At 37.4% G+C, this 22493-nt stretch overlaps 1 protein-coding gene and 1 non-coding gene across 11 annotated transcripts in view; both read left to right on the top strand.

Moving 5' to 3' along the window:
• LOC140898633 (E1A-binding protein p400) overlaps positions 1–22493 on the top strand; it is a 55751-nt gene that overhangs the window by 16297 nt on the left and 16961 nt on the right. For 9 of the 10 annotated variants that reach the window (XR_012155050.2, XM_073312743.2, XM_073312742.2 and 6 more), the window contains 16 exons: positions 1572–1741; positions 1906–2080; positions 2172–2308; positions 3236–3422; positions 4393–4559; positions 5547–5716; positions 6969–7133; positions 12467–12537; positions 12920–13218; positions 14208–14410; positions 14505–14674; positions 16340–16536; positions 17697–17808; positions 18709–18852; positions 21116–21268; positions 22030–22113. Coding sequence is in view for 9 of the 10 variants with exons in the window: in XM_073312743.2 (XP_073168844.2) it covers positions 1572–1741; positions 1906–2080; positions 2172–2308; positions 3236–3422; positions 4393–4559; positions 5547–5716; positions 6969–7133; positions 12467–12537; positions 12920–13218; positions 14208–14410; positions 14505–14674; positions 16340–16536; positions 17697–17808; positions 18709–18852; positions 21116–21268; positions 22030–22113 (2604 nt within the window). In the remaining variant the exon portion in view is untranslated. The remainder of the gene's footprint in view (positions 1–1571; positions 1742–1905; positions 2081–2171; positions 2309–3235; positions 3423–4392; positions 4560–5546; positions 5717–6968; positions 7134–12466; positions 12538–12919; positions 13219–14207; positions 14411–14504; positions 14675–16339; positions 16537–17696; positions 17809–18708; positions 18853–21115; positions 21269–22029; positions 22114–22493) is intronic. The other variant, XM_073312744.2, reaches the window with a different exon arrangement.
• Positions 15706–15843, top strand: LOC140899024 (small nucleolar RNA SNORA49). Its single transcript, XR_012155191.1, has one exon. It is a non-coding gene; the product is annotated as a small nucleolar RNA SNORA49 (small nucleolar RNA).

Genomic DNA, 22493 nt, shown 5'->3' with positions numbered 1-22493 from the left:
CACAGAATGGTAAATTTATTCTAATACTTTAGTCTTTGAGTAGATGATTTTGGAATTATTGATCCTCATTATGGATGAGTGGTGCCTCTTGATGTAGGTGGGTAGATGCTTTAGTTCAGATACCCTTCTATAAGGTGGTCTTACATCTGTATTCTTTGTTGTTCTCTGATTATGCAGCAGTCTCCTTTCAGAGAGAATGAGAGAGCGTGTGTGTGAGAGTGAGTGAGCAAAAGAGCACTAATCGTGGTTTTGCTTGTGACCTGCACTTCATAGTTACCAACAGGAGCGGCTTTACAGTGGCCAGCTGATGCAGTGGCCAGCTGATGATCTGCTTTCTTTTTCGGTTTCAAGGTTTACCAACTTTATGTGCAAAACAAATAATAGAGTTTTCTCTGATTCTTATTTTTTAAACTTTCACAGTCAAAGGATGTGTTGGACATCTGCTGAGAATATTCTGGTTGTGCCATATGAGGCTTTTTGCAAAAGTTCTTTGGGCCTTCTGTGGGGATGTTGTCCATCTTTTTTAGTTGCTGTTGTTTGACTTCACTTCCTCTTCAAGTTGGAGGTCCTTCATAGCAGTGTATATTTCTGACTTTGTGCAGTTTTCCCATCCTCTCTGATGCTTTTATACTCCACGGAATTCACATACGCATTTTCTCTTGGCTTCATACGGTGCCAGAGCAGGAGACAGTTAATGAAATCGCAGGTCATGACAGTTATATGTCTCTTTACCTTGTGCGTCTTTGTTGACTTTTCATTTCAGTCATGTAGTTAAAATTATTTGTGCTTTTGTGTTTCTAAATAGGTTCCCTAGTTTGCATTTCCCCAAAATATCAAGTCTCTGGTTACTCAAGTGACTAGCAACTTTTGCAGTCAAGTAGATAGTCCTTGTGGCCCTCGTTGGTGGAATCAGCCTAAAGATTTTCACTTGGCTTTACAAGATATCAATTATTTGTCAGGTTTCACTCCTATTAAATTGAATACTATGGATATCTTTATTTTTAATCTCTTAAAAATATTGTAATACTTTGCTTCTTATTTAAACTAAAGGCTTGCTTCTGTATAATCAAAGCCTTGCAATTTCAGCAAATGATTTTAAAACATAATTTAAATTTAAATGGACTTCCTTTTACTATCAGGTGTTTTTGGCTTGCTAGAAAGCTAGTTGTTTTTAACTTGTTTTAGCATGGCTTACAGAAGCAAATTTTGCTGAACAGAGAAAAACAACCTCCATTAATTATGTCCGAGATTATATATGATTCTCAAGGTTAGGCAGAAAATTATGCCCAGGCACTGACACGTTTAAAAATAATCACTGTTATTTATTAATCAGTATTTATCTAGTCATATTGATTATATTTTATATTATTGTGTTCCTAATAGCTTAGCCACAGTCCAAAATTAAATAAGGCTGATTTACAGTACACTCTTTTGAATGTAAAACTTTGCATGTAAAAAGATTGTGAAATAATATATTTGAATCCCAAAAGGAGACCCACTCACCAATCTTTATTCTTCATTCCAATAAAAAAGAGAATAAAGATTAAATCTTTAAGATTTGTATGTTGCAGGAGTTGATGAAACCCAATAGTTTTAATGTATGTATCACCTCATACAAGCAACTGTTTAAAGGCCACCAAACGATGAGGAAAATGCGATGGAAGTACTTGGTTGTAGATGACGTGCAGAAAATCAAAAATCTGACAGAGAAGCACTGGGAGGCACTCTTCCATCTCCAGAGGTCTGGAACATTAATAAACTATTTCCTCTTGCATGTCTCTATCCATTATTTTGTGATAAGTTTTAAACTTATTTTTTCTTTTAATTTGTTTGATGTGGAAATTACTCTTTTTAAATTATTAAATTCATTTGTAATCCTAGAGTTGTCTTTCTTATTGTTCACAGCCAGCATCGTTTGCTCCTGATAGACACTCCTTTGCCCAATGCGTTGAGGGAGTTGTGGACCATGCTGCATTTTCTAATTCCAGGAATTTCCGTACCTTACCTGGATTTCCTGGTTAAAGCAGCCAATGAGGGGACCCAAGATTATTGCCATAAAGTGGCTGCGAGATTGCACAGAGTATGTCCACCTTTAAGATACTCTTTTAATCCTATTGTGAGTTGCCACAGGTAAATAATCACTTAATTATTACTTATCTTTATTCTTTTAGATAATTCAGCCATTTATTTTGCGAAGATCCAAAAGACATGTTGAAAAACAATTACCAAAGAAATATGAATATGTGCTGAAATGTCATCTTTCTAATCGGCAGAAGGCTATGTATGAAGATGTGATATTACAGCCAAGGTAAAGCAAACAAATAGTGAGTCATAATGTTGCCTTCATTAGAGTGAGAGAATATGCAAGTTTTCTTACTGCAAATAGGAACGGAGATTGGTGGCAAGGGAGATTCTTTTGAAGTGAGCCATCCAACTTAAATCTCTTGACTAAAGGACATGTCATAATAAATGCAGTAATCATTTAGTTTAACATTAATTTACTTTTTCTGTCTTTTTATGTTCAAAATCACAAATGTTTATTAAAAATATATTTAACAGATTGTTCATGAGCAGGAAAGAGTAAATTAAATTGACAAGTAAGTAAAACAGATGAGTTACATATAATTACAGACAGTGGGATGATATGCAAAGTTTCCCATAAGCATAACATGCGCATACAAATATGTACATACATACTACACCTCAGATCTAGATTAAGTTCTCAAGTGATTTTACTAGCTGAAAGACATGCGAATAACTAGCATAAATATTATTTGACTATTTGTCTGAATTGCTGTTCTTTTCTGCAGTGAACTTTTCAAGTTCTGACTCTCAAGAAATTGAGGTATTAGGTCAGGTATTAAAATCTAAGGCCTGATCTTGCAAACGCTTACTTACATTCATAAGTTCTGTCATGTTAATAGTTCCATTTAAGGCAATAGGACTACTCAAGAGATTAAAGTTATGTTAATGCTTAAGTGTTTGCAGGATCAGGACCTAAGCAGTTAAAGTTCTGCTAGCTTTGCTTAGACTTCAGAGGAATTGTGGAAAAGATTTTCCATAAAACTTTTCAGAAGTTTTTGATCTTACGATAACTCTAGAATCAGCAATTAATGAAAATGCTACCATGTCTATTATCTCTGGAATGGTTCAGAGAGCTAGAAAGGCTAGGCTACTGGAAACTAACTTTTCTAAATCTAATTTTGATTTAAATTTATTTTCATTTAATGAATAGAATCCAAGAAACTCTTAAAAATGGAAACTTTGTTAGTGTCCTTCATGTTCTGATGCAGCTCCAAAGGATCTGTAATCATCCTGATCTGATAAAACCGAGGCTTTCTGGCTCCTCCTATGTATCAGAGACACTGGAATATACAACTGCTTCTCTAGTACTAAAGGTACTAGAACGGGATCTTTGGAAGGTTAGTGGAAAAGTTAAATGTTAAAAATAATCCTTGTATGCTTGGTTTAACACTTAAAATTGTTTTTCAAATCTAGCTGGAGACATTAAGTGTGTGTTCGCGAGTGAGAGTGTGTGCATGTGCCCTGAGTGCCCTAATCACTATACTATGGAATATTTTCATGTGGGGCTCCTTCAGTCTTTCTTATTGAAGTTATTTCATTTTAATTAAATAGATGAATAATTAAATATTCATTGGGCCCAAGATAGAGTTAGAATGATTATGTAGCATAGTGGTTAGGGCACTCACCTGAGAGGTGGCAGGTCCCTGTTCAAATTTCTTCTCCTGCTCAGGAGAAGGAGAGACTTGAACTGGGGATTTCCCACATCCCGGGTGAGCACCCTATCCACTTGCCTAAGGGTTATAAGGGAGGTGTGTCATTTGCTTCCCCCCCGCCCCGGCTGTTTTGTTTTGGGCCCAGTCAGCCAAATGCCTATGTTGCTCCAGTTCGTGGGTTGCTCACAGAGATAGGCACCTCCCTGCAGCCTCAATGTAGGAGCCTAAGTCCAGAGCGGAATGGGGCTTACCATACACCCCTTCGGTTGGCATCTCCAATTGGCTAGTTTAAGTGGCCCCGCTGTCCAGCCTTCTGGCTTTGTGGATCACAGTCTAAGGTGCCTATTTCTCCTTGTTAATTGGTTAGGTGCCTTAGGTGCCTAACTCAGGCTTTGTGGATCGTAGTGTTGTTCCTCTGACTTTTGGTGACCTGAGCCAATCACTCTTTTGTCTTATTCTGCCAGAATCTTTTAAAGTAACTGCTTTATGTAAAATCATGTGATGCTTGATCTTTCTTCTTTTCCTTGCTTTGTCTTCCTACTGTTTCGTATCACACTTGATCGCTAAAAATTACAAAGAACCTGTTATTTCTTAATTTTCTGGTTAGGAATTGTTAGAATTTTTCTCCATATTTTTTATTTTAAACTAAAATTAGGATTCAGACACACGTCTCTTTGATCTGATTGGGGTGGAAAACAAAATGACTGACTATGAGGCACAAGTACTGCCCAAACAAAAGGTGACTAGAAAGCTTATTGAAGAGATCTACAGCTCCCCTCATCTTTCACCCAGACCCAACCCAATGAAGCTCAAATCAAGCAGGTACACACTGTTTTGGAAATGCCAGTCAAAAAGAGAACAGTAGTGGGGAAAGGGGGAGGTTCAGAACTGTCTCATGCTCCCCCTGACAGCTGCTTGAGACTATATGTTTGTCCCCTGAAGGAAAGGGGGCTGTCTTTTGCCACTTAATAATTTTGTTTATAATAACCTATAAAGTTATGTCTACACAAGGATAAAAGACCTGCAGCATGGCTGTACCTGGCCTGGGTCAGCTGACGAGCTCACGGGGCTTGGGTTGCGGGGCTGAAAAATCCCTGTGTAGACCTTTGGGCTCAGGTGAGCTCTGGCTTGTTGATGACTGTAAGAGTATCCTATGCGGATTGTATTAGACATCTGTGTCATTGGAGGAACCTTAACAATTGAAAGGGCAGCTAAATTAATATACAGAAAGGAAAGTTTCACATAATTCTGGTGACAGGCAGTCTTACTCTCAGTGGAGAAATACACACTAAGCTTAATTACAGATTATTCTGTAGACTGTTCTGCTCTGTAGGTGCTCAAAGCATGTGAGATTACAGGGGTCCCTGTCCCACATGTCCCTGTGCTGCAACCAGCCGCAACTGAGGCCTTGTGCTTTGTAGAGCACAGAAATTGATCCTTGCTAACACCTCTGCGGGAGGTGGGGGTAGGAGAAGTGAAACACTCAAAAAGAGGTGGGAAGGATGCAGGCCCATGACCCTGTTGTCTGTCCATACCAGCCCATAGAGCTGACTAGGTACCTGGGGATATGCTGCACCTTCTGAAGTGGTGTAGCAGAGAATGTGCTTCCTCTGCATGCTGGTAAACTCTGGGAGAAAGAACACTCTAGGAAGGAATTGACTCTGGGGGGCTCCTTTAAACTCTAAGCCACTATAAAGAGTAATTGGGCCTTTAACTTGAGTTTTGTATTTGGATGAATGGGTTAATAGCATTCTTATTAATTCTTAATATGCCTTTTCTGTATGTGTTTTTTTTCTTTTTAATATCTAGGTTATTTCAACCAGTGGAATATGGACAGAAACCTGAAGGTAGGATTATAGATTTCCTAAATCCTTCATCATGGCATACAGGGAATACAGTAATGGTTATGGCAACACATCATGGGAAAAAACAAGGAAGATTGCCTCCTGCCACGTTTTCAGCAAATCATAATAAGAAAGGTTTGATCTGTATGCCAACACATTGTTGTTACTTTCTTTTCTCTCCAGAGCTTTTTCAACACAAAGTAAATATTCCTTGTCGTCTGAGAACTATCCATATCCAATGATTTTTTGTATCCCTTTCTTAAATGTAACTTGCTCAAGTTCTCTAACCCAAATTCTCTCTCAAAGTCAAAACAGATAATTCATTTTTTTCTTCTGTAAGGAGATTAACATTGCTATGCAAACCTTGGAAATTTTAATGTTCGGGGATCTCTAGGGATTCCATGGATTTTCATCTTGATGAAATCAATTCCACATATTTCACCTGCCATCCTTAGTGTCAGACATGTATCAACCTTCACTGTCTCTCTGCATAGGCTAACTAGACTTAGACATGCTAGCCTTTCTTGGTCTTACTGTAACAGTGACCACTAGAGTCGCAGAACACTGACTTGAATCATGTGACACAGCCTTCTGAAACCTTGACCCGTTTAAGGTGACTGAGAACAGGAACTAAAGTCCTGCTTGTTACACCTTTATTAAATTATCTGCATGCTGATGGTTAGCCTATGTATGATATAGGTCTGTGTAGTTACATAAATAGAAATCTGTTTGGAAAGTATCCATATTCAGTACTGAGTAGGACTGGAGATAGAGAGAAGACCCTATAAAATAATAATCATCAGATTCCATCTAAAAGCTTACTTAGTAAGCAAGAAAACAAATCTTGAATTGAAATAGAAGTTGGAGATGGAAAAGGCCTATTAGATAATTCAGTCAATTTCATAAATACACTTACTGCCTAAACTATATCAGGCCATATTTTTTAAAGCCCTGCAAAATGTGTGAAAAGTTTAAAACGTATGTGCACATTATTGCAAATACTACTTACAGTGCAAATGTGGAATGTGTCCACACAGCTATTGCCCTGTTGTTCCTGACTGTCTCTTTCAATCAGTTACAAATTGTGGCTTCATAACCTAAGAAGAATATTAGAGGTAGAGCTAGTCTGTTTATTTGTGTCTTCTGGGGAGGTAAAGAAAACACTGAATTGTACTGAAGAAGCTATGATTGGAATAGGGAATCCTCTACAGTAGCTCAGGGCCAAAGTGCAGCTCATGACCCAAATGTGGAGTTTGGCTGATCTGCTTTCCTATCTGGAAATGTGACATGCAATGTGTGTGTAGGGTCAGTTCCCAAGTTTTGAGGCTTTGACTAAGAAACATCTCAATTTAAATGCTGTGCACCTTTTTCCTTCTGTTTTTACCAGGTGACAAGATAGTAAAACTAAGCCAGCCGGCCTCCACAGCTGGAGCCCAAAGCAAAACTATTCATCCAAACATGCCTGTAACCCTGCAGTTTAAAGGGAAAACATTTACTTTATCTTATGGCCAACTCTGCCAGCTTACTGGAGGACGTCTTCGGCAACTTCAAGGTACTGTACTGTTTAGCTTCAAGCAGTTGCTTTTGCTAAACCCGTTGGAGCAAAACATCTGGCTGTTTATTGAAAATCATCTTGGATTATCATCTTTTTTGGAGAAGAGAATATGCCTGCATATATGTTTGCACAGTGCCTGCCTGGCACAACAGGACCCCAATACTTTATTACATAAAAAGTATTATATTATAGCTTTTATAAATGGTTATTTTAATTGCAGTAATGGACAGGTTTGTATTCTCTTTAACTTGCAACATTCTACTGGCCCACTCACCTCGATGATCGATGGATAAAAATATTTTATTTTTCACTGTTGTAAATCATCATGTCAGAAAGGAGAGGAAGCCTGTAACACTTGTGCTGGGATTGTGTCAAAATTGTCAAGTCTTTTTTTTTTTTTTTTTTTTGAGCTCAGTTGCAAAATTATACTTGGGAGGCATTGGGAGCAGTGGACTGAAAGTTGGGATTCCTAGGTTCTACTCCCACCTCTCGTACTCACTTGTTTTATCATGGATAACCTAAACAGTTTATAAACGGGCAGAGGCAAGTTATCTTAACTGAATACTTTCTTCTGTTTCATAGGACATAGTTCAGTTCAATTGAAATAGCAAAGTTCCTTAAGCCCAACAATTCACTTTAAGGGGTGGTCTCGGGGTAGGTGACTAATGAATACTGAGAATCTTAAATTCAAATTAAATCCTGCTATTTCTCTCTGTCTACCATCGTTATTGTAAGCCTCCTCTTCAGGAGTACACAGTCTAAATAACCTGGTGTTTAACAAGAGAAGTTGTTAGTACCTTAAATTACAATAGCATTTCAACACACATTAAAATTATTACAAGAACAATTTAAGTCCAATCCCTTGGCAATGCTTTTGCAAACATCATTTTACCAGCAGTGTTGATGGCTTGGTAATTTTACTGTGTTGCAGAAGCAACGCTGAACTGGGAAGTTGCTGCTTGATACTGCGTGCTGCTTTGTCCACCTGCTTGAATGATGTGAACAGGCAGTGCTGAGATGAGAGTGCTGACAGCTGGTATCTCATTTCAGGGAGATTTATGCCTTTCTCTTTCTGTAGTTTCACTAAACACACACCTCTTTCAGAGTGTTGGCAGGATCCAAATATCAGCTGCTGTCACTTTTTTTTTTTTATTGGTTCAGTCCCTTCAGGGGATGGTCTCGGTAGCATCTTCAGCTTGTGAACACCCAATCTACTAATGCACATGCTGTAGGATTGTAAATTTTCAACTTTAAGGTGATTACTTTTGTCTTTGTGCTTTCCTTAAAGTAAAATGAATGTGTATAAAAGAAACCAGTTTCAATTAAAATATTTCAATAATTCCTTGTGTGGGTTTAAAACTAAAGTTTTTTCTCTTTGAAAAGAAGAGGGGGTGATAAGAGGCTCTTGCCTTAGGTTTTGTGGCCTTGATAAGCTAGGAACTACACATCACTACTCTTTGAGCTCCTAGACAAAGAATAGCTTTACATTCTTTAATAAGGGAGGGTGACCTGCTCCTTAAAAAGACACTCCTGTTGGTTGTTAGAATCTACAGTAGCTTCACCCACAATTTACAATTATAGACTCCTACCAGTCACACTATACAAGGTAAAAATCACAATAAGTAACATTTAGATGTATTTGTTCAACATAATATACAATAAAACAATATATAATATTTAAGCAAAATAAAGTTTTATAAAGCTGCATTCCAGAACTTGTGCTATCAGATCTGGAGGTGATTAGTACAGATTTATGACCAAAGAGGTGGTATTTTCCTTGAAGCTTTTCATATTTGTACTTACTGGGAGAAAGCAAAGATTTCTTAGGAATTCTTCAGCTTGTCTGGACATTTCTTTTAATAAAATAAGCAGCCAAAAACATAAACATATGCTTCACGTTACATGGGCAACCTCTGCTGAAATACTTTAAAGGATTGGAAAACATGCCTTACAGTGATAGACTCAAAGAGCTCAATCTGTTTTGTTTAACGAAAAGAGGATTACTGGTGACTTGATTACAGTCTATAGGTACCTAAATTGGGAACAAAACTTTTATGTCTTCAATCTAACAGACAGGTATAACAAGATCCAGAGTCTTAAAAGCTGAAGCTAAACAAATTGAACCTGGAAATAAGGTGCAAATTTTTAACAGTGAGGGTAATTAACTATTAGAATAATTTATCAAAGGTTATGGTGGATCTCTATCACTGGCAATTTTTAGATCAAGATTGGATGTTTTTTAAAAGATATACTCTAGTTCAAACAGGAATTAATTCAGGGGAAGTCCTTTGGAGGTCAGACTAGATGATCACAAATGTCCTTTCTGGCTTTGTAATCTCTGAATCTATATGTATGAACGAAATTGTATCTCCTACAATTCAGTAAAGGCAAGTTTTTAAAATTATAGTAAATGTTATAGTTATGTTAATAACCATTTTTGCATTGATACTGAGGTTTATGCCCCACGGGGATACTAAGGGGAGTTGTAAGGCATAAATAACATTTGTAACGTGATTAGAAATCCTTAGATGAAAGGCACTATGAAAGTGCAAGTGTTACTAAGAGTAATGTGGAAAGGAGAAAGCGTTTGATAGTCAGTGACAGACTTGTTAGACCTAATTTACTCTATATAGTCAAAGTTTTAGAGAGCTGATGAGTCCTGGAAATAAACATATACAATATGGGAATGAGGGCTTTTCTTTGGAATTTGAGTTCAGGTTCTCCACACTCCTAAAAAGACTTCAGGAAAAGATTTAAATTTATACCCCAGAGTGGGAAGTGAATTGGAACACCTAACCTCAATGATAAGTTAAAGAAAGGAAAAGCTTTCAGGGAGGGGAAGAGTGATAATGCATCTGCTGTCTTCTAGGGCTCTTTTTGGTGGGAATGGGGAACTGAAATCTATAACTTGTCTTTAAAAAACCCCCAAAAAACCTTAAACCTAAAATTATTCTGGCCCGGTAGCAGATATGCATATTACTGTGTAGAAGGGGAGTTTCTGGAGGGCCATTACTTCCAAGACGCTAGAAGTAGGTAGATTGAGGCAGTAAAATGTGTGAGCTGTGGGGAAAGTTGGCTTTGGGGGGTTTATGCCGTTGGAAGAAATAGCTCACCTTTTTTAGGCCAAATGAAGAAATGGCAGGAATCCATTAACGTGTCTGATACTTGTCTGGTATTTAGAGTGATTGCTCTCTTGTGGACAAATTTTCATTGCATTCGCTCTTACGTAATTATTTATCAGGACCATGGAGAGAGGGGAAATTATGCACAGGAGATTTGTGAGGGCATAAAAAACATTTATAGGAAAAATGGCTAGGTAGCACTATACTGCTTTAATTGTATGGTTTCATTTTTTTATTACATGAAGTGGCAAATACATTCCGTTCAAAATAGGTGTAGAATAGATTTGCCATTCCCAGAATTTACTCATTAAATTGTGCATTTACAGTTGCAGGAAGTGTTCTTCACATTGTTTCAGTGCCAGGCTTGCGGTATTTGCAATCTCAGTGGCCAGTTGCCTTGTTGCTCCTCTATTGTGCTGGGGCTGGGACTGTTCAAGATGCTGGCTTCCCAGAGCATTTAAAGTATCGAGCAGATTTGCCAACGTCTACAATAGTAACGCAGCAAAGTATAATGACAGGTTTCAGAGTAGCAGCCGTGTTAGTCTGTATCCACGAAAAGAAAAGTACTTGTGGCACCTTAGAGACTAACAAATTTATTTGAGCCTTTAGCTCACGAAAGCTTATGCTCAAATAAATTTGTTAGTCTCTAAGATGCCACAAGTACTCCTTTTCTTTCTGCAGCAAAGTAAGTAACTCTTTCGCCAGATAGCATACGATAATCTGTCATTTCAGCAAAATACTATTTATTCAGTTTGGAATATGATTGAAGTATTAATATTAAGAATGAGTTCTGACGCTTCTATTCAGAAACAAAGAAAGAAACTTATTTCATGACTGATAACATCTGACATCTTTGGGGAGTGTGGCATGGGTCTACAGACTTTGTCATCTATTTGAGTACCTAAAAGTACCTGTCATACACCTTGGATCTAATTTTCTGGTTCTGGAGACTGAGGACAAAGGAAAGGAAAATCCGTCTATATAAAACTGACAGTAGTTACATATTCTGGATGTTGTTGAAGTGTAACAGTTGATGTAAATTCAGATAAGGAGTTCTGTCAGAAGATGGCACCGTGCCTTTCTGTTAGGTACATAATACATCTGTTCATACTAGAATATATTTTTGTACAGTATAATTGATCATCAGTTGTTTGAGTCTGCAGTATAATGTAATTGAATACTGTGGAACTGTCGAGTTGATCAATCTAAATGGACACTGTTGACAAGCAAAATGTTTTGTTTCATCTGAAAAATATATTTATTTAAAAATAACCAGAACCATTGTAATTAAAGATGGGATGCATGTACATCATACTGTTCTTGAACTATGCCCCTCAGCTCCATTTGTAAGAACTGGAAAATATTAAGAGCTGACAGATATGCTTTCTGAAACAGGCAGAGAATGGGATCCTTGTTACTTTGAAATAGCAAACCCTTCATCAGAGCAGAACAGGTTCATGGTATATGAAGCATATATGTTTCTGTAATGGTGTGACTTATGAAGTCTGAGCCTTGCTGTAATTTTGGTGAGATGCCCAGTTGAGCAGCTGGAATTTTGACTGTTAGTATGCATTTTGGAAAAATAATATATTTAAAAAAATCTTTTAGGAGCAAGCATTAAAATTTTTGAACTATTCAAAATGTCAGTTTGTTTCAAAAAGACACTTAAGTTTTGTCTTCAAAAATTGACTGAAGGGGATTACAGTGAATGATCCATGCGAGCATTTAGTGTAGTTGGATATATTTTGACCGCACCTAATTAATATATTATCTATGAGAGATTGGTCTTCTGTTGCTAATCAGACTTCTAATAGGCAAGGAAATATAACTCTGCCATGTAATATGAGATAAATAACATTTCTTTTTTCAGTCTATTTAAAATTGAAATATAATTTTTCCTTCAGATTATGCCCAAGAGTGTTATTTCTTTTGTTTTATTAAAGCCACCAGTTACTCCCTCTATATTATTAGAGATCTGTTATGTTCTTTGTGAAATTGTCAAGCCTTCTGGGGTCTTTGAATGAAAGGTGGAATATACATGTCAATCTTTTTCTTTTTGCTGATCTGTGTGGAGTTTTTAGAGAGCAGTAGATTCCTATATCAGAATATCATTTGTATGCATCAAATTAAATTGTATATCTATATCTGAATATTGGCTATGAAATAAATACCTTCTTTTTGTCTGTCTGTTTTCTGGAAAAAATGCAGTTACCAATTTGGCCGTGGATGATCCAGAAACTGAATCAAAATCTGTATCTACCGTAGAATGTCCAACACAGGTATAATACTAGATATGGTGGGGAGGGAAGGGGTGTGTGTGCACACGCACCAAGTAGAACAGTATGTTAACAAAGCATGCAGAATATACCTCCTGCTGTAATTCACACATTGCATAAGGTAGAGGAAAAGTTTGTAGCAGCAGGCAGGACATGGAATGTTGATGTTGATTGCTTTAAAATGTCCTATCCCAGTATCTACATTTTCATCATACTTGTATAATTCTTTACTGCATTTTGTTTGTTACCTAATCTTCCCACACTGCCATTATTGGAATTCACACTTAAGGTAAAGTTTCTCTTGCACAACCTATGTTTGTGTGTTCTTTTGTTTACATAAGCGATATCTAGTCAAAGTATATTAATAACAATTTTATTATAAAAGACAGCATTTGACGAAAAGAACAGGCACCTAAAAGAGCGCCTGGACAGAATATTTTCTGGAAATGAGCGACGTTGTTCCAGAGTCCCAATGTATGGCAGAGACATGTTGGGAATTTGCTCTTTGATTGGTGAAAAAAAGATTCCTCAGCAGAGTTCTACCAGGGACAACAAATGGATGTGGGCTGGTTTTGTGAACTGTTGCCTTTCTTCAAGTGGCTCAGGAGGCCAAAATGATCCACTGCAAGCCCTGATCCTGACATCCGATCAGCGACAGGAATCCCTAAAGGATTATATTAATAGGTAACTGTAGTTTAATATAAAACTGACAAATCTATATTTTATCTGGTAGTAAGATACGGGATTTTCTGAAGGCATTCCTCTCAGCTGTCCTATTAATAGACTTATTTGCATTTGGCTTACACAAACTTTACCACAAAGCTTTCCCTTCTGTAAAATATTTACATTACAACTGCAGAATCATGACAACTATTCTTTTTGCTAAAGAAAGTAAATCTGTTACATCAAGTTTCCTGCACTGTTCCTTGTTTCCCTCATATTTGATTGGTCTCCCATGTTGTCTCTACATTTTGTATCCTGGCAGGTAAGAAGGTACTGTGGTTGTAAATTGCATGGTAATCCCAGGTTATCTACAAATATTGAACATTTTACATTGCTTCTTTTTTAAATCAACAACAAAAAAAAACCCATACAGACATTTCTGTCTCTTTTTTAAAAAAAGTTGAATCTAGGGTCCACACTGAGCAACAAATATAGATAAGTAAATGATAAACTAAAGAGAAAACAAAAGGAGCAGAGGAATAGTGGATATCTGGTTAGTTTGGATTTCTCTTACTCTATGTTCGTCTGTATAGGTAGGTACACTAAGGAGTCCTTGGTTCTCCTTGGCATGACATAAAGGTTTTATCCATTCATTTACTTTCAAGTGCCTTTTTCTACTCTCCAACCCATAATCTCATTGTCTCACTTTCTCAGTGCAGCAGATAAAATCACTGATTTAACCTACACTTAAGAGGATGGGTTGCAGGATGATCAGTTCCTACTGTATATAAGACACCCTGGGAACAAGAATATAAAAAATTATGTAATAGTCAGAAAAGCACACATGAGGTTTAATAGTTATTAAATATAAGGATGATTCTTGGAAGAGGTATTATGCTGGTAGACATTGAATATTTTAATACTAGTTTTGAATATTTAACTCAGTGTTCCATATAGACTGTGGATTTTTAGCAGCTCAGGCTATATTAAAGTTTTGCTTCATTTTACAGCGCTCTCTGTGTGCTGCCGGCAGCAGTTGCTGCTCCCGCATATTTGCGTGTCGGAAATCCTCCCCCTTCATATAGGCATGGAATGAAAATTTTCAAGCATAATCTTAAAGAGCAGGCAGCTCCCTATTTATATCAACTGCAACAGATTACAACTCCACGCTTACTACAGTTCCCTGATCGCCGACTGGTGCAGTTCGATTCAGGTAAAGGAGAATGGGTGGCAATATTCTACAAACCTCCTTTCTCTGGCACTTGAATGCTGCATGCAAACCTTTTATTATTCTCTTTCAAAAACAGGCAAATTGGAAGCTCTTGCTGGCTTGCTTCAGAAGTTGAAATCTAAAGGACACCGTGTGCTGATTCTAACGCAGATGATTCTAATGTTAGATATACTGGAGCTGTTCTTAAATGTCCAATTTCTCACCTACATAAGAATTGATGAAAATGTCAGCTGTGAGCAATATCAGGTGAGAGAGGCCTCTTAACATCTGTTTATTACTAATTCGTATAACTGGAGGAAGAAAGCCCAAGTGGAGATTTATACAACAGCACTCTAATGTTTTGAAAAATTAAAGGAGTACTTGTGGCATCTTAGAGACTAACACATTTATTTGAGCATAAGCTTTCATGAGCTACAGCTCACTTCATCTGATATATACAGTGGAAAATATAGTGGGGAGATTTTATATACACAGAGAACATGAAACAATGGGTATTACCATACAGATTGTAACAAGAGTGATCAGGAAAAGTGAGCTATTATCAGCAGGAGAGCAGGGGTGACGGGACCTTTTGTAGTGATAATCAAGGTGGGCCGTTTCCAGCAATTGACAAGAATAGTAGGGGGGGGAATAAACAAGGGGAAATAGTTTTACTTTGTGTAATGACACATCCACTCCCAGTCTTTATTCAAGCCTAAATCCATCGCCCCCCGCCTCTCCTGCTGGTAATAGCTCACCTTTCCTGATCACTCTTGTTACAGTCTGTATGGTAACACCCATTGTTTCATGTTCTCTGTGTATATAAAATCTCCCCACTATATTTTCCACTGTATATATCAGATGAAGTGAGCTGTAGCTCACGAAAGCTTATGCTCAAATAAATTGGTTAGTCTCTAAGGTGCCACAAGTACTCCTTTTGTTTTTGTGGATACAGACTAACACGGCTGCTACTCTGAAACCTTTAAAAATTTAAGTCTTCCTATTTGGCAGTGCCATAGGCCTATTATGTATTTAGCTAGAACAACTAAGTGGTAGTAGCACAGAAAGCACATTTAGTAAAAACCGATCAATTAAATTGCTAGGTGTCAGTGAAGAGAAGAAGTTGCCAAGACAGCATATCCTGAGTCGTCCTGCTTCATGATTATTTCTTGTAGAGAGCCTTAAATCATTTTATCCCAGATGAACAGTAGCTCTTATGTTTTAGTAATATTCTTGACTTAATGCTTGAGATTATACTGTCTGTAAATGCATGGTGAGTGTTTTTAAGTTTGTTGGCTTTTCCTCAGCCTTACTCCAGGGGCTTTTTTGCCTGTATAGTGCCCTGGCATTGCCTGAGGATAAATTAAAAATATGCTCAGATCCCTCCCCAATAGGACTCTGCATTTCCTTTGGGGCCTACAATTTGAGCAAACATTAATCTCAGTAACATAGTTAGTTCTTCTTTCTCATTTTTCATCTCCTATATATCACTGTGCTTTGAGCCGGATACAGTGTAAAACATCAAGAAAAATATTTTGCCTTAAAGCAGCATAGCAATCTGCACAGTATGGGGCAAGTAAAAAGAGAAATCAAGAAGAAAGTATGCATAATTTAACAACAAAAGAAGATATTTGTGATGTGTTCTATGGAGGATAAATGGAATGACTGCGTAGAACTGTAGCATTTAGATTGGTCAACTAAAGCCTGACTCTAAAACATTTCAGAATAGTATGTAAATTAATTTAAGATTATTTATTTGTGTCAATTTATAAAATATTAACAAAAAGACTGAACACCTTTGACCTAGATCACAAAAATAAATAATAAAGTTAGCAGTTTAAGATCTTCTTGTTCTTAAGGTGAAGTAAAACGTAGTTCAAAGATTTCATGTACAGCAGTTTGGAGTTGTAACTATAACTTTTTCCCATTTAGGAGCTGATAAAAAGATTCAACAGAGATAAGCGAATCTTCTGTGCCATTCTTTCCTCCCACAGTCCTTCCATGGGTGGCAGTCATGTACAGGCAAACATTGTTGTGTTCTGTGACACTGATTTAGATCCACTGATGCATGCAAAAGCTCAGGAATGGTGTGATATAATTGGGAGAAACAAAGACATCCACATATACAGGTGACACTAGTATTTAGAAGCCAGTGTAGCTATTGTAAAACTGAAAAGGGGAAAGATACTTAGACTGACCGAAGTGCTCCTAGCGATGGCTTTGGGATGGGGTTTTCAAAAGTGCTCAATGTTGGCTGAACTCTGCTTCAACTAAAATCAGTTCCACTATAAAACATCTGCGTTATGATGTTGGGATATTCTCCATCTGAAGACTTTTTTTCCCCCCTTAAGACTAAAGGGAAATTTAAAACCTTGTTCTTTTCCATCATTATATCTCTGTCTTCCTCTTCCATTTTTCTGTTCTCATATTCTAAATCATCTGTATTTCTCAGTATTCTGTTCTGACTGTTACGGTTAATATGCCTGACAGTCTCTTGATGGTGATGGACAATAAATGTCCTTGCTGATCGAAGTCTATTGGTAGCTTTGGAAACCATTGACCAAGAGATGTTGGTGATCATGAGGCTCTAGTCTCATAATTTCATAGACTTACCACCAAAAGAGATCATCATGATCATCTAGTCTGACAACCTTCACATTACAAACCTCACTCACCCACTCCTGTAATAGGCCCGTGACCTCTGACTGAGTTAGTGAAGTTCTCAAATCTTGATTTAAAGACTTCAATTACAGAGGCTGTTCCAAAACTTCACTCTTCTGATGGTTAGAAACCTTCATCTAATTTCAAGCCTAAATTTCTGGATAGCCAGTTTATATCCATTTGTTCTTGTGCCAACACTGGCCTTTATCTTAAATAACTCCCTCTTTCTTTCTTGTATTTATCCCTCTGATGTATTTATAGAGAGCAGTCATCTCCCCTGGCAGGGAGATCAACAGGAGGTATAGATTGTGGACTTTTCATACTGGGGATATGCATTGCAAGCATCTTTATGCTTTGAAGTTATTCTTACGTAAAGTTGCTTTTTTATGCCAAACTTTGTCCTGTATTTTGAAAATATCTGTTTTGAAAGTGATTTTTGAACTTGTAAAAGAACTTTGAAGTTTTTAAAATCAAGGTCTCTAATGAAAATGTGTAACAGGCCCTGAACTAAATTTGTGCTGCTAGACACTGCTATAATATAAAGAAAGTTAGCTGTTAAATGCTTAGTTTCAGAAGAACATGCCTTTAATGGTACATTGCTGTATTTACTGGGTGTTTTGTTCCACAGGCTTGTAAGTGGTAATTCCGTAGAAGAGATGCTGTTGAAAAATGGCGCAAAATCTTTGATTAAAGAAGTAGCTGCTCAGGGAAATAACTATCCTATGACATTTTTAACACAGGTACTTCAAAATATTTAAGCATGTGAGTAGTACTATTGAAGATGCATAAAAATTAAAGCTATGTGCATGTTTGAGAGCCTTACTAGATTGGTGTCAGAGTGCTCAACACCTTGCCAACGTTCCCTCTAATTTTTGACAGGCCGTGTGCGCAAAAAATTTCTTCTGTGCAAATTTTTGTGTGCATGGTGTTTCGGATCTGGGTGCGCGCGCACACGCACACAGCTTAGAGGGAACAGTGCACCTTGCAGCATTGCTCTCTTGAAGAGCAGCCTTTTGCCTGGGGCTAGTAATATCTTTTCATAAGCATGTAACATTAAACTATTATTGTAACGTAGTACATTTTGTGCCTGCCTAGGAAATTTTCATGATGATTTTACAAGGCTAGTTTAAAAGCTACATTGATTGTTCTGTAGCAGTTAGTAACTATGAAATGAATGTAGAAACATTTCTTTACATTGAGAGTTAAATTTCATCCAGAAGAATTTTTTCAGATTTGTGTAGAGTGATTTTTTAAAATTAATTTCCTGGTGGTACATTATTAGGCTAGATGAAAAATAAGTTGTTTCAGCAATGGCTCCCATTTAAAGGGGCACACCTGTTTCCCACTGTGGACAAGATGGGCTGTAGAAAGAAATAGGGTAACCTGTATGTCCTCTGCATTCCATAAGGCAAGATCTGTCATATGATACCATTGTCAAGACAGGTCAAGTTGAGAACTTAATGACTTTAAGATAATCTTGTATTATGTGTTAAGAATTTTCATAGGTAATGCAATTATAATTCTCCCTTCACTGACAGACTGTTTACTGAAAGAACCAAGAATGTGGATTTAAGATAAAATCAGCCATTTCAAATTTTCTAATTATAATTGGGAATCCAAAACATCTTTTTGACTTTCAGCAAACTGCTCAGGAGTTACTTGAAGTACATTCTTCGTTAGAGGACCTTGATTTCAGAGTCAAAGCTGGGGAGTTTGTGGTACTTTCTGAGAAACCTTCTCTGGCAGAAACAGTCTCGTCCAAAGTTGCACGGCTTTTTGCAGAGGTAAGAGAGAGGAACAGAAATACTAATGGCCTGACTTCACTTCGACTGAAGTGTTTTTGTGTTTAGACAGGTTACTTGTACCCCAGTATTTTAACTTCTGTAGAAATTGTATCAAGAATGAAAAAAAGTTTAATTTAGACATAGTCCCTCAGGGATAAGTATGATGTCTGGCATCATTCATGCGCACTCAGATTCTGGCCAGATTTGCTGAAAAACTTGCTTAGATTCTTCTTTTGGGGGAACTGTGGCAGAGTTTTGGGATGAAGCAAAGGTTTTATTGTTTTGGCATCAAAACCATATAAATTCAGTGGGTTTTGTAGGGCTGTAACCTGAAATTGTATGAAAGTCAGTGATTGGGCTGAAGTTTTTGTCTGAAACTCAAAACAAAACTTGAGATATAAATTCCACATGAATCACACCTAGAAAAGATTTTGGTCCACAAAACAAAATCATCATTTAAATACAAATCTTAAAACTACAATACCCACCTGTTGAAGTGAAGAAACAGATTGACAGAGCCAGAAGAATACCCAGAAGTCACCTACTCCAGGACAGGCCCAACAGAGAAAGTAACAGAATGCCACTAGCTGTCACCTTCAGCCCCCAACTTAAACCCCTCCAGCACATCATCAAAGATCTACAACCTATCCTGAAGGACGATCCCTCACTCTCTCAGATCTTGGGAGACAGGCCAGTCCTCGCGAATAGACAGCCCCCCAACCTGAAGCAAATACTCACCAGCAACTACACAACAAAAACACTAACCCAGGAACCTATCCTTGCAACAAAGCCTGTTGCCAACTCTGTCCACCTTTCTATTCAAGGGACACCATCATAGGACCTAATCACATCAGCCACACCATAAGAAGCTCATTCACCTGCGCATCTACCAATGTGATATATGGCATTATGTGCCAACAGTGCCCCTCTGCCATGTACATTGGCCAAACCGGACAATACACAAAGGACTAAATGGACACAAATCAGACATCAAGGATTATAACATTCAAAAACCAGTCAGAGAACACTTCAACCTCCCTGGTCACTCAATTGTAGATCTAAAAGTCGCAATTCTCCAACAAAAAAAACCTCAAAAACAGACTCCAATGAGAAACTGCAGAATTAGAATTAATTTGCAAACTGGACACCTTTAAATTAGGCTTGAATAAAGACTGGGTGTGGATGGGTCATTACACAAAGTAAAAACTATTTCCCCATGCTAATTTTTCCCCTGTACTGTTACTCGCACCTTCTTGTCAACTGTTTGAAATGAGCCATCCTGATTATCACTACAAAAGGCTTTTTTTTTTCTCCTGCTGGTAATAGCCCACCTTAATTAATTGGTCTTGTTACAGTTGGCATGGCAACATCCATTTTTTCATGTTCTCTGTGTGTATATATATCTTCCTACTGTATTTTCCACTGCATGCATCCGATAAAGTGGGTTTTAGCCCCCCGAAAGCTTATGCCCAAATAAATGTGTTAGTCTCTAAGGTGCCACAAGTACTCCTCGTTATTTTTTCATTTAAATACTGTAATGATATATGCCTGAGTGTTACACACAGATCTATTGACCGGTTTCAGAGTAGCAGCCGTGTTAGTCTGTATTTGCAAAAAGAAAAGGAGTACTTGTGGCACCTTAGAGACTAACAAATTTATTTGAGCATAAGCTTTCGTGAGCTACAGCTCACTTTATCGGATGCCACAAGTATTCCTTTTCTTTTTACAGATCTATTGGTAATCCTTCTAAGATTAAATTTAAAGAATGAACTAAATGATTACAGTGAGCACTCCAGAGAATAAAGCTTTGGAACTGTTCATTCTGTAGCATACCATAGATTTGTATTACTAAAATCTGATCCCAATTCTTAGTTGAAATAAAAGCTCTAACCATCATAGAAATTTTTTTTTATGGATGAGGGCACATCATGTGTTCTCATTTTGTTTAATTTTAGCACATCTGCTAAAAAATTGTGTGGTGATTTTTGAAATCTGAGGTAATAAAGAAAATAAAAGAGGTCAGTGATGAGAAAACTCTCATGATTGTTTTCGTACATCACCAGTTCTTTATTTCTGCAGTTGTGCTATTGCCCTATTCCTGGCTTTGTTCACTGACTCAAATGACAAATGGCTTTATATTCAGCTAACATTCTCATAAGTGTTTACTTTTCTAAAATTGAGAGTAAAGTCCAATTCCAATGTAACTTTTTTCTACAATCACACACTCTATTTTTTCTTATAATGTTTTTAATATTTTCACAAGGCTCTTAGTGTTGAACAGAGAAAAGAGGATCTTGGAAAATATTCACAAGAGGCAAGAATTGAGTCAAGAACTGAAGTAACTTCAGAGTTATGCTGTCCAAGAAGTATTAAGGCTCCGTCACAGTTAGAGGAATTGGCTGACATTATGGATCTGGTAGAATTATGTCTCTTACTTTTATGTCTAACCTTTGGAAACATTTGAAAATAACTTCCTGTGTGGTAATGAAACAGAATTTTATTGAAGTACCCTAACATCACCTCACTGGCATCAAATTAATTGCAAAGCCTTGGGTGATAGTCTGAGCTAGTTATGCCAATCTATTGGGCCATCAACACAAACTTTTCAGTCAGCAAGTTTTCTCTTGAGAGAGTGAGTGCTCTGGGGTAAAAGTAAATGGTTTTACTTAACCAGAAAGCAACCCCAGCTTGGGTTACAGCCCAGCACTTTCCCAGATGTATGTGCAACCCTCTATCTTCCTCCTAATTATCAAGTTAGCTATTTTTAGAGTTTCCTCTATTTCCTTAGTCTGATTGGGCCTTCATTTCCCATCCCTGCCTCCTTGTTGCTCTACGGACCCCCGTGCAGAGATTAAACAGAGAGTTAATATCCTGCTTACTGGAAAGCAATTAGGGCTTCTTTACAGTATTCAGGTGGTATTACCTTCATTTTTCAGATGGCAAAATGGAGACCAAGATATTCTGGCCTATCCCTGGCCATATTGAGAGTCAGTAATAGGACTAGAACTTGGGAATTTTTGGCCCTCAGGTCTATGTTCTGATCATCAGATCATGCTATCTTTTTGTGCATCAGAAATAAATAATGGTCTTTTTCCTAAATAACTGGTAAAATAGGTTTGTATTTTAATTATAAACCTAAATAACTAGCGGTATGTGAAAATGTGTTTTCCTAAACAGCTGACGCCGATTGAAAAGTATGCTTTGAATTACTTGGAATTATTTCCTGAAAACAATGATCAGGGAAAGCAGAAAGTCAATGAGGTAAGGAAATACATTTCACTACTGGGAATATACCATTATAAAATTGGTAACCAGTATCGCTGAGGCTTTCGTGACAGCCCTTTGTGCAGCTGTGGCGCAATACAGACGGTGACACACATTGTCGATGAATGCCCACTGACTAGGTGGCCTAGAAGAACTGCATCATGCCACTGAAGATGCCATCGCTTGGCACACGCTAAATAAATAAATAAATTAGAAAAATACTACTGGAACTCTTGTCACTGAAGCTTTGTTTAAAATGGTTGTGCTTAATATTACATTAAAAAAAAAAGACTAAATAGGACGAAAAAGACTTAGTGAGCATTTTATCCCTTGCTAAAATAAGTTTTGTGTCTATGGATGGCGTGGTAGGTTTGTTT

The sequence above is a fragment of the Lepidochelys kempii genome, chromosome 15 (assembly GCF_965140285.1).
Source record: "Lepidochelys kempii isolate rLepKem1 chromosome 15, rLepKem1.hap1, whole genome shotgun sequence".
Classification (NCBI taxonomy): domain Eukaryota; kingdom Metazoa; phylum Chordata; order Testudines; family Cheloniidae; genus Lepidochelys; species Lepidochelys kempii.
The sequence above is the reverse complement of the archived record's forward strand: the minus strand, read 5'-3'. Positions and strand labels throughout refer to the sequence as shown.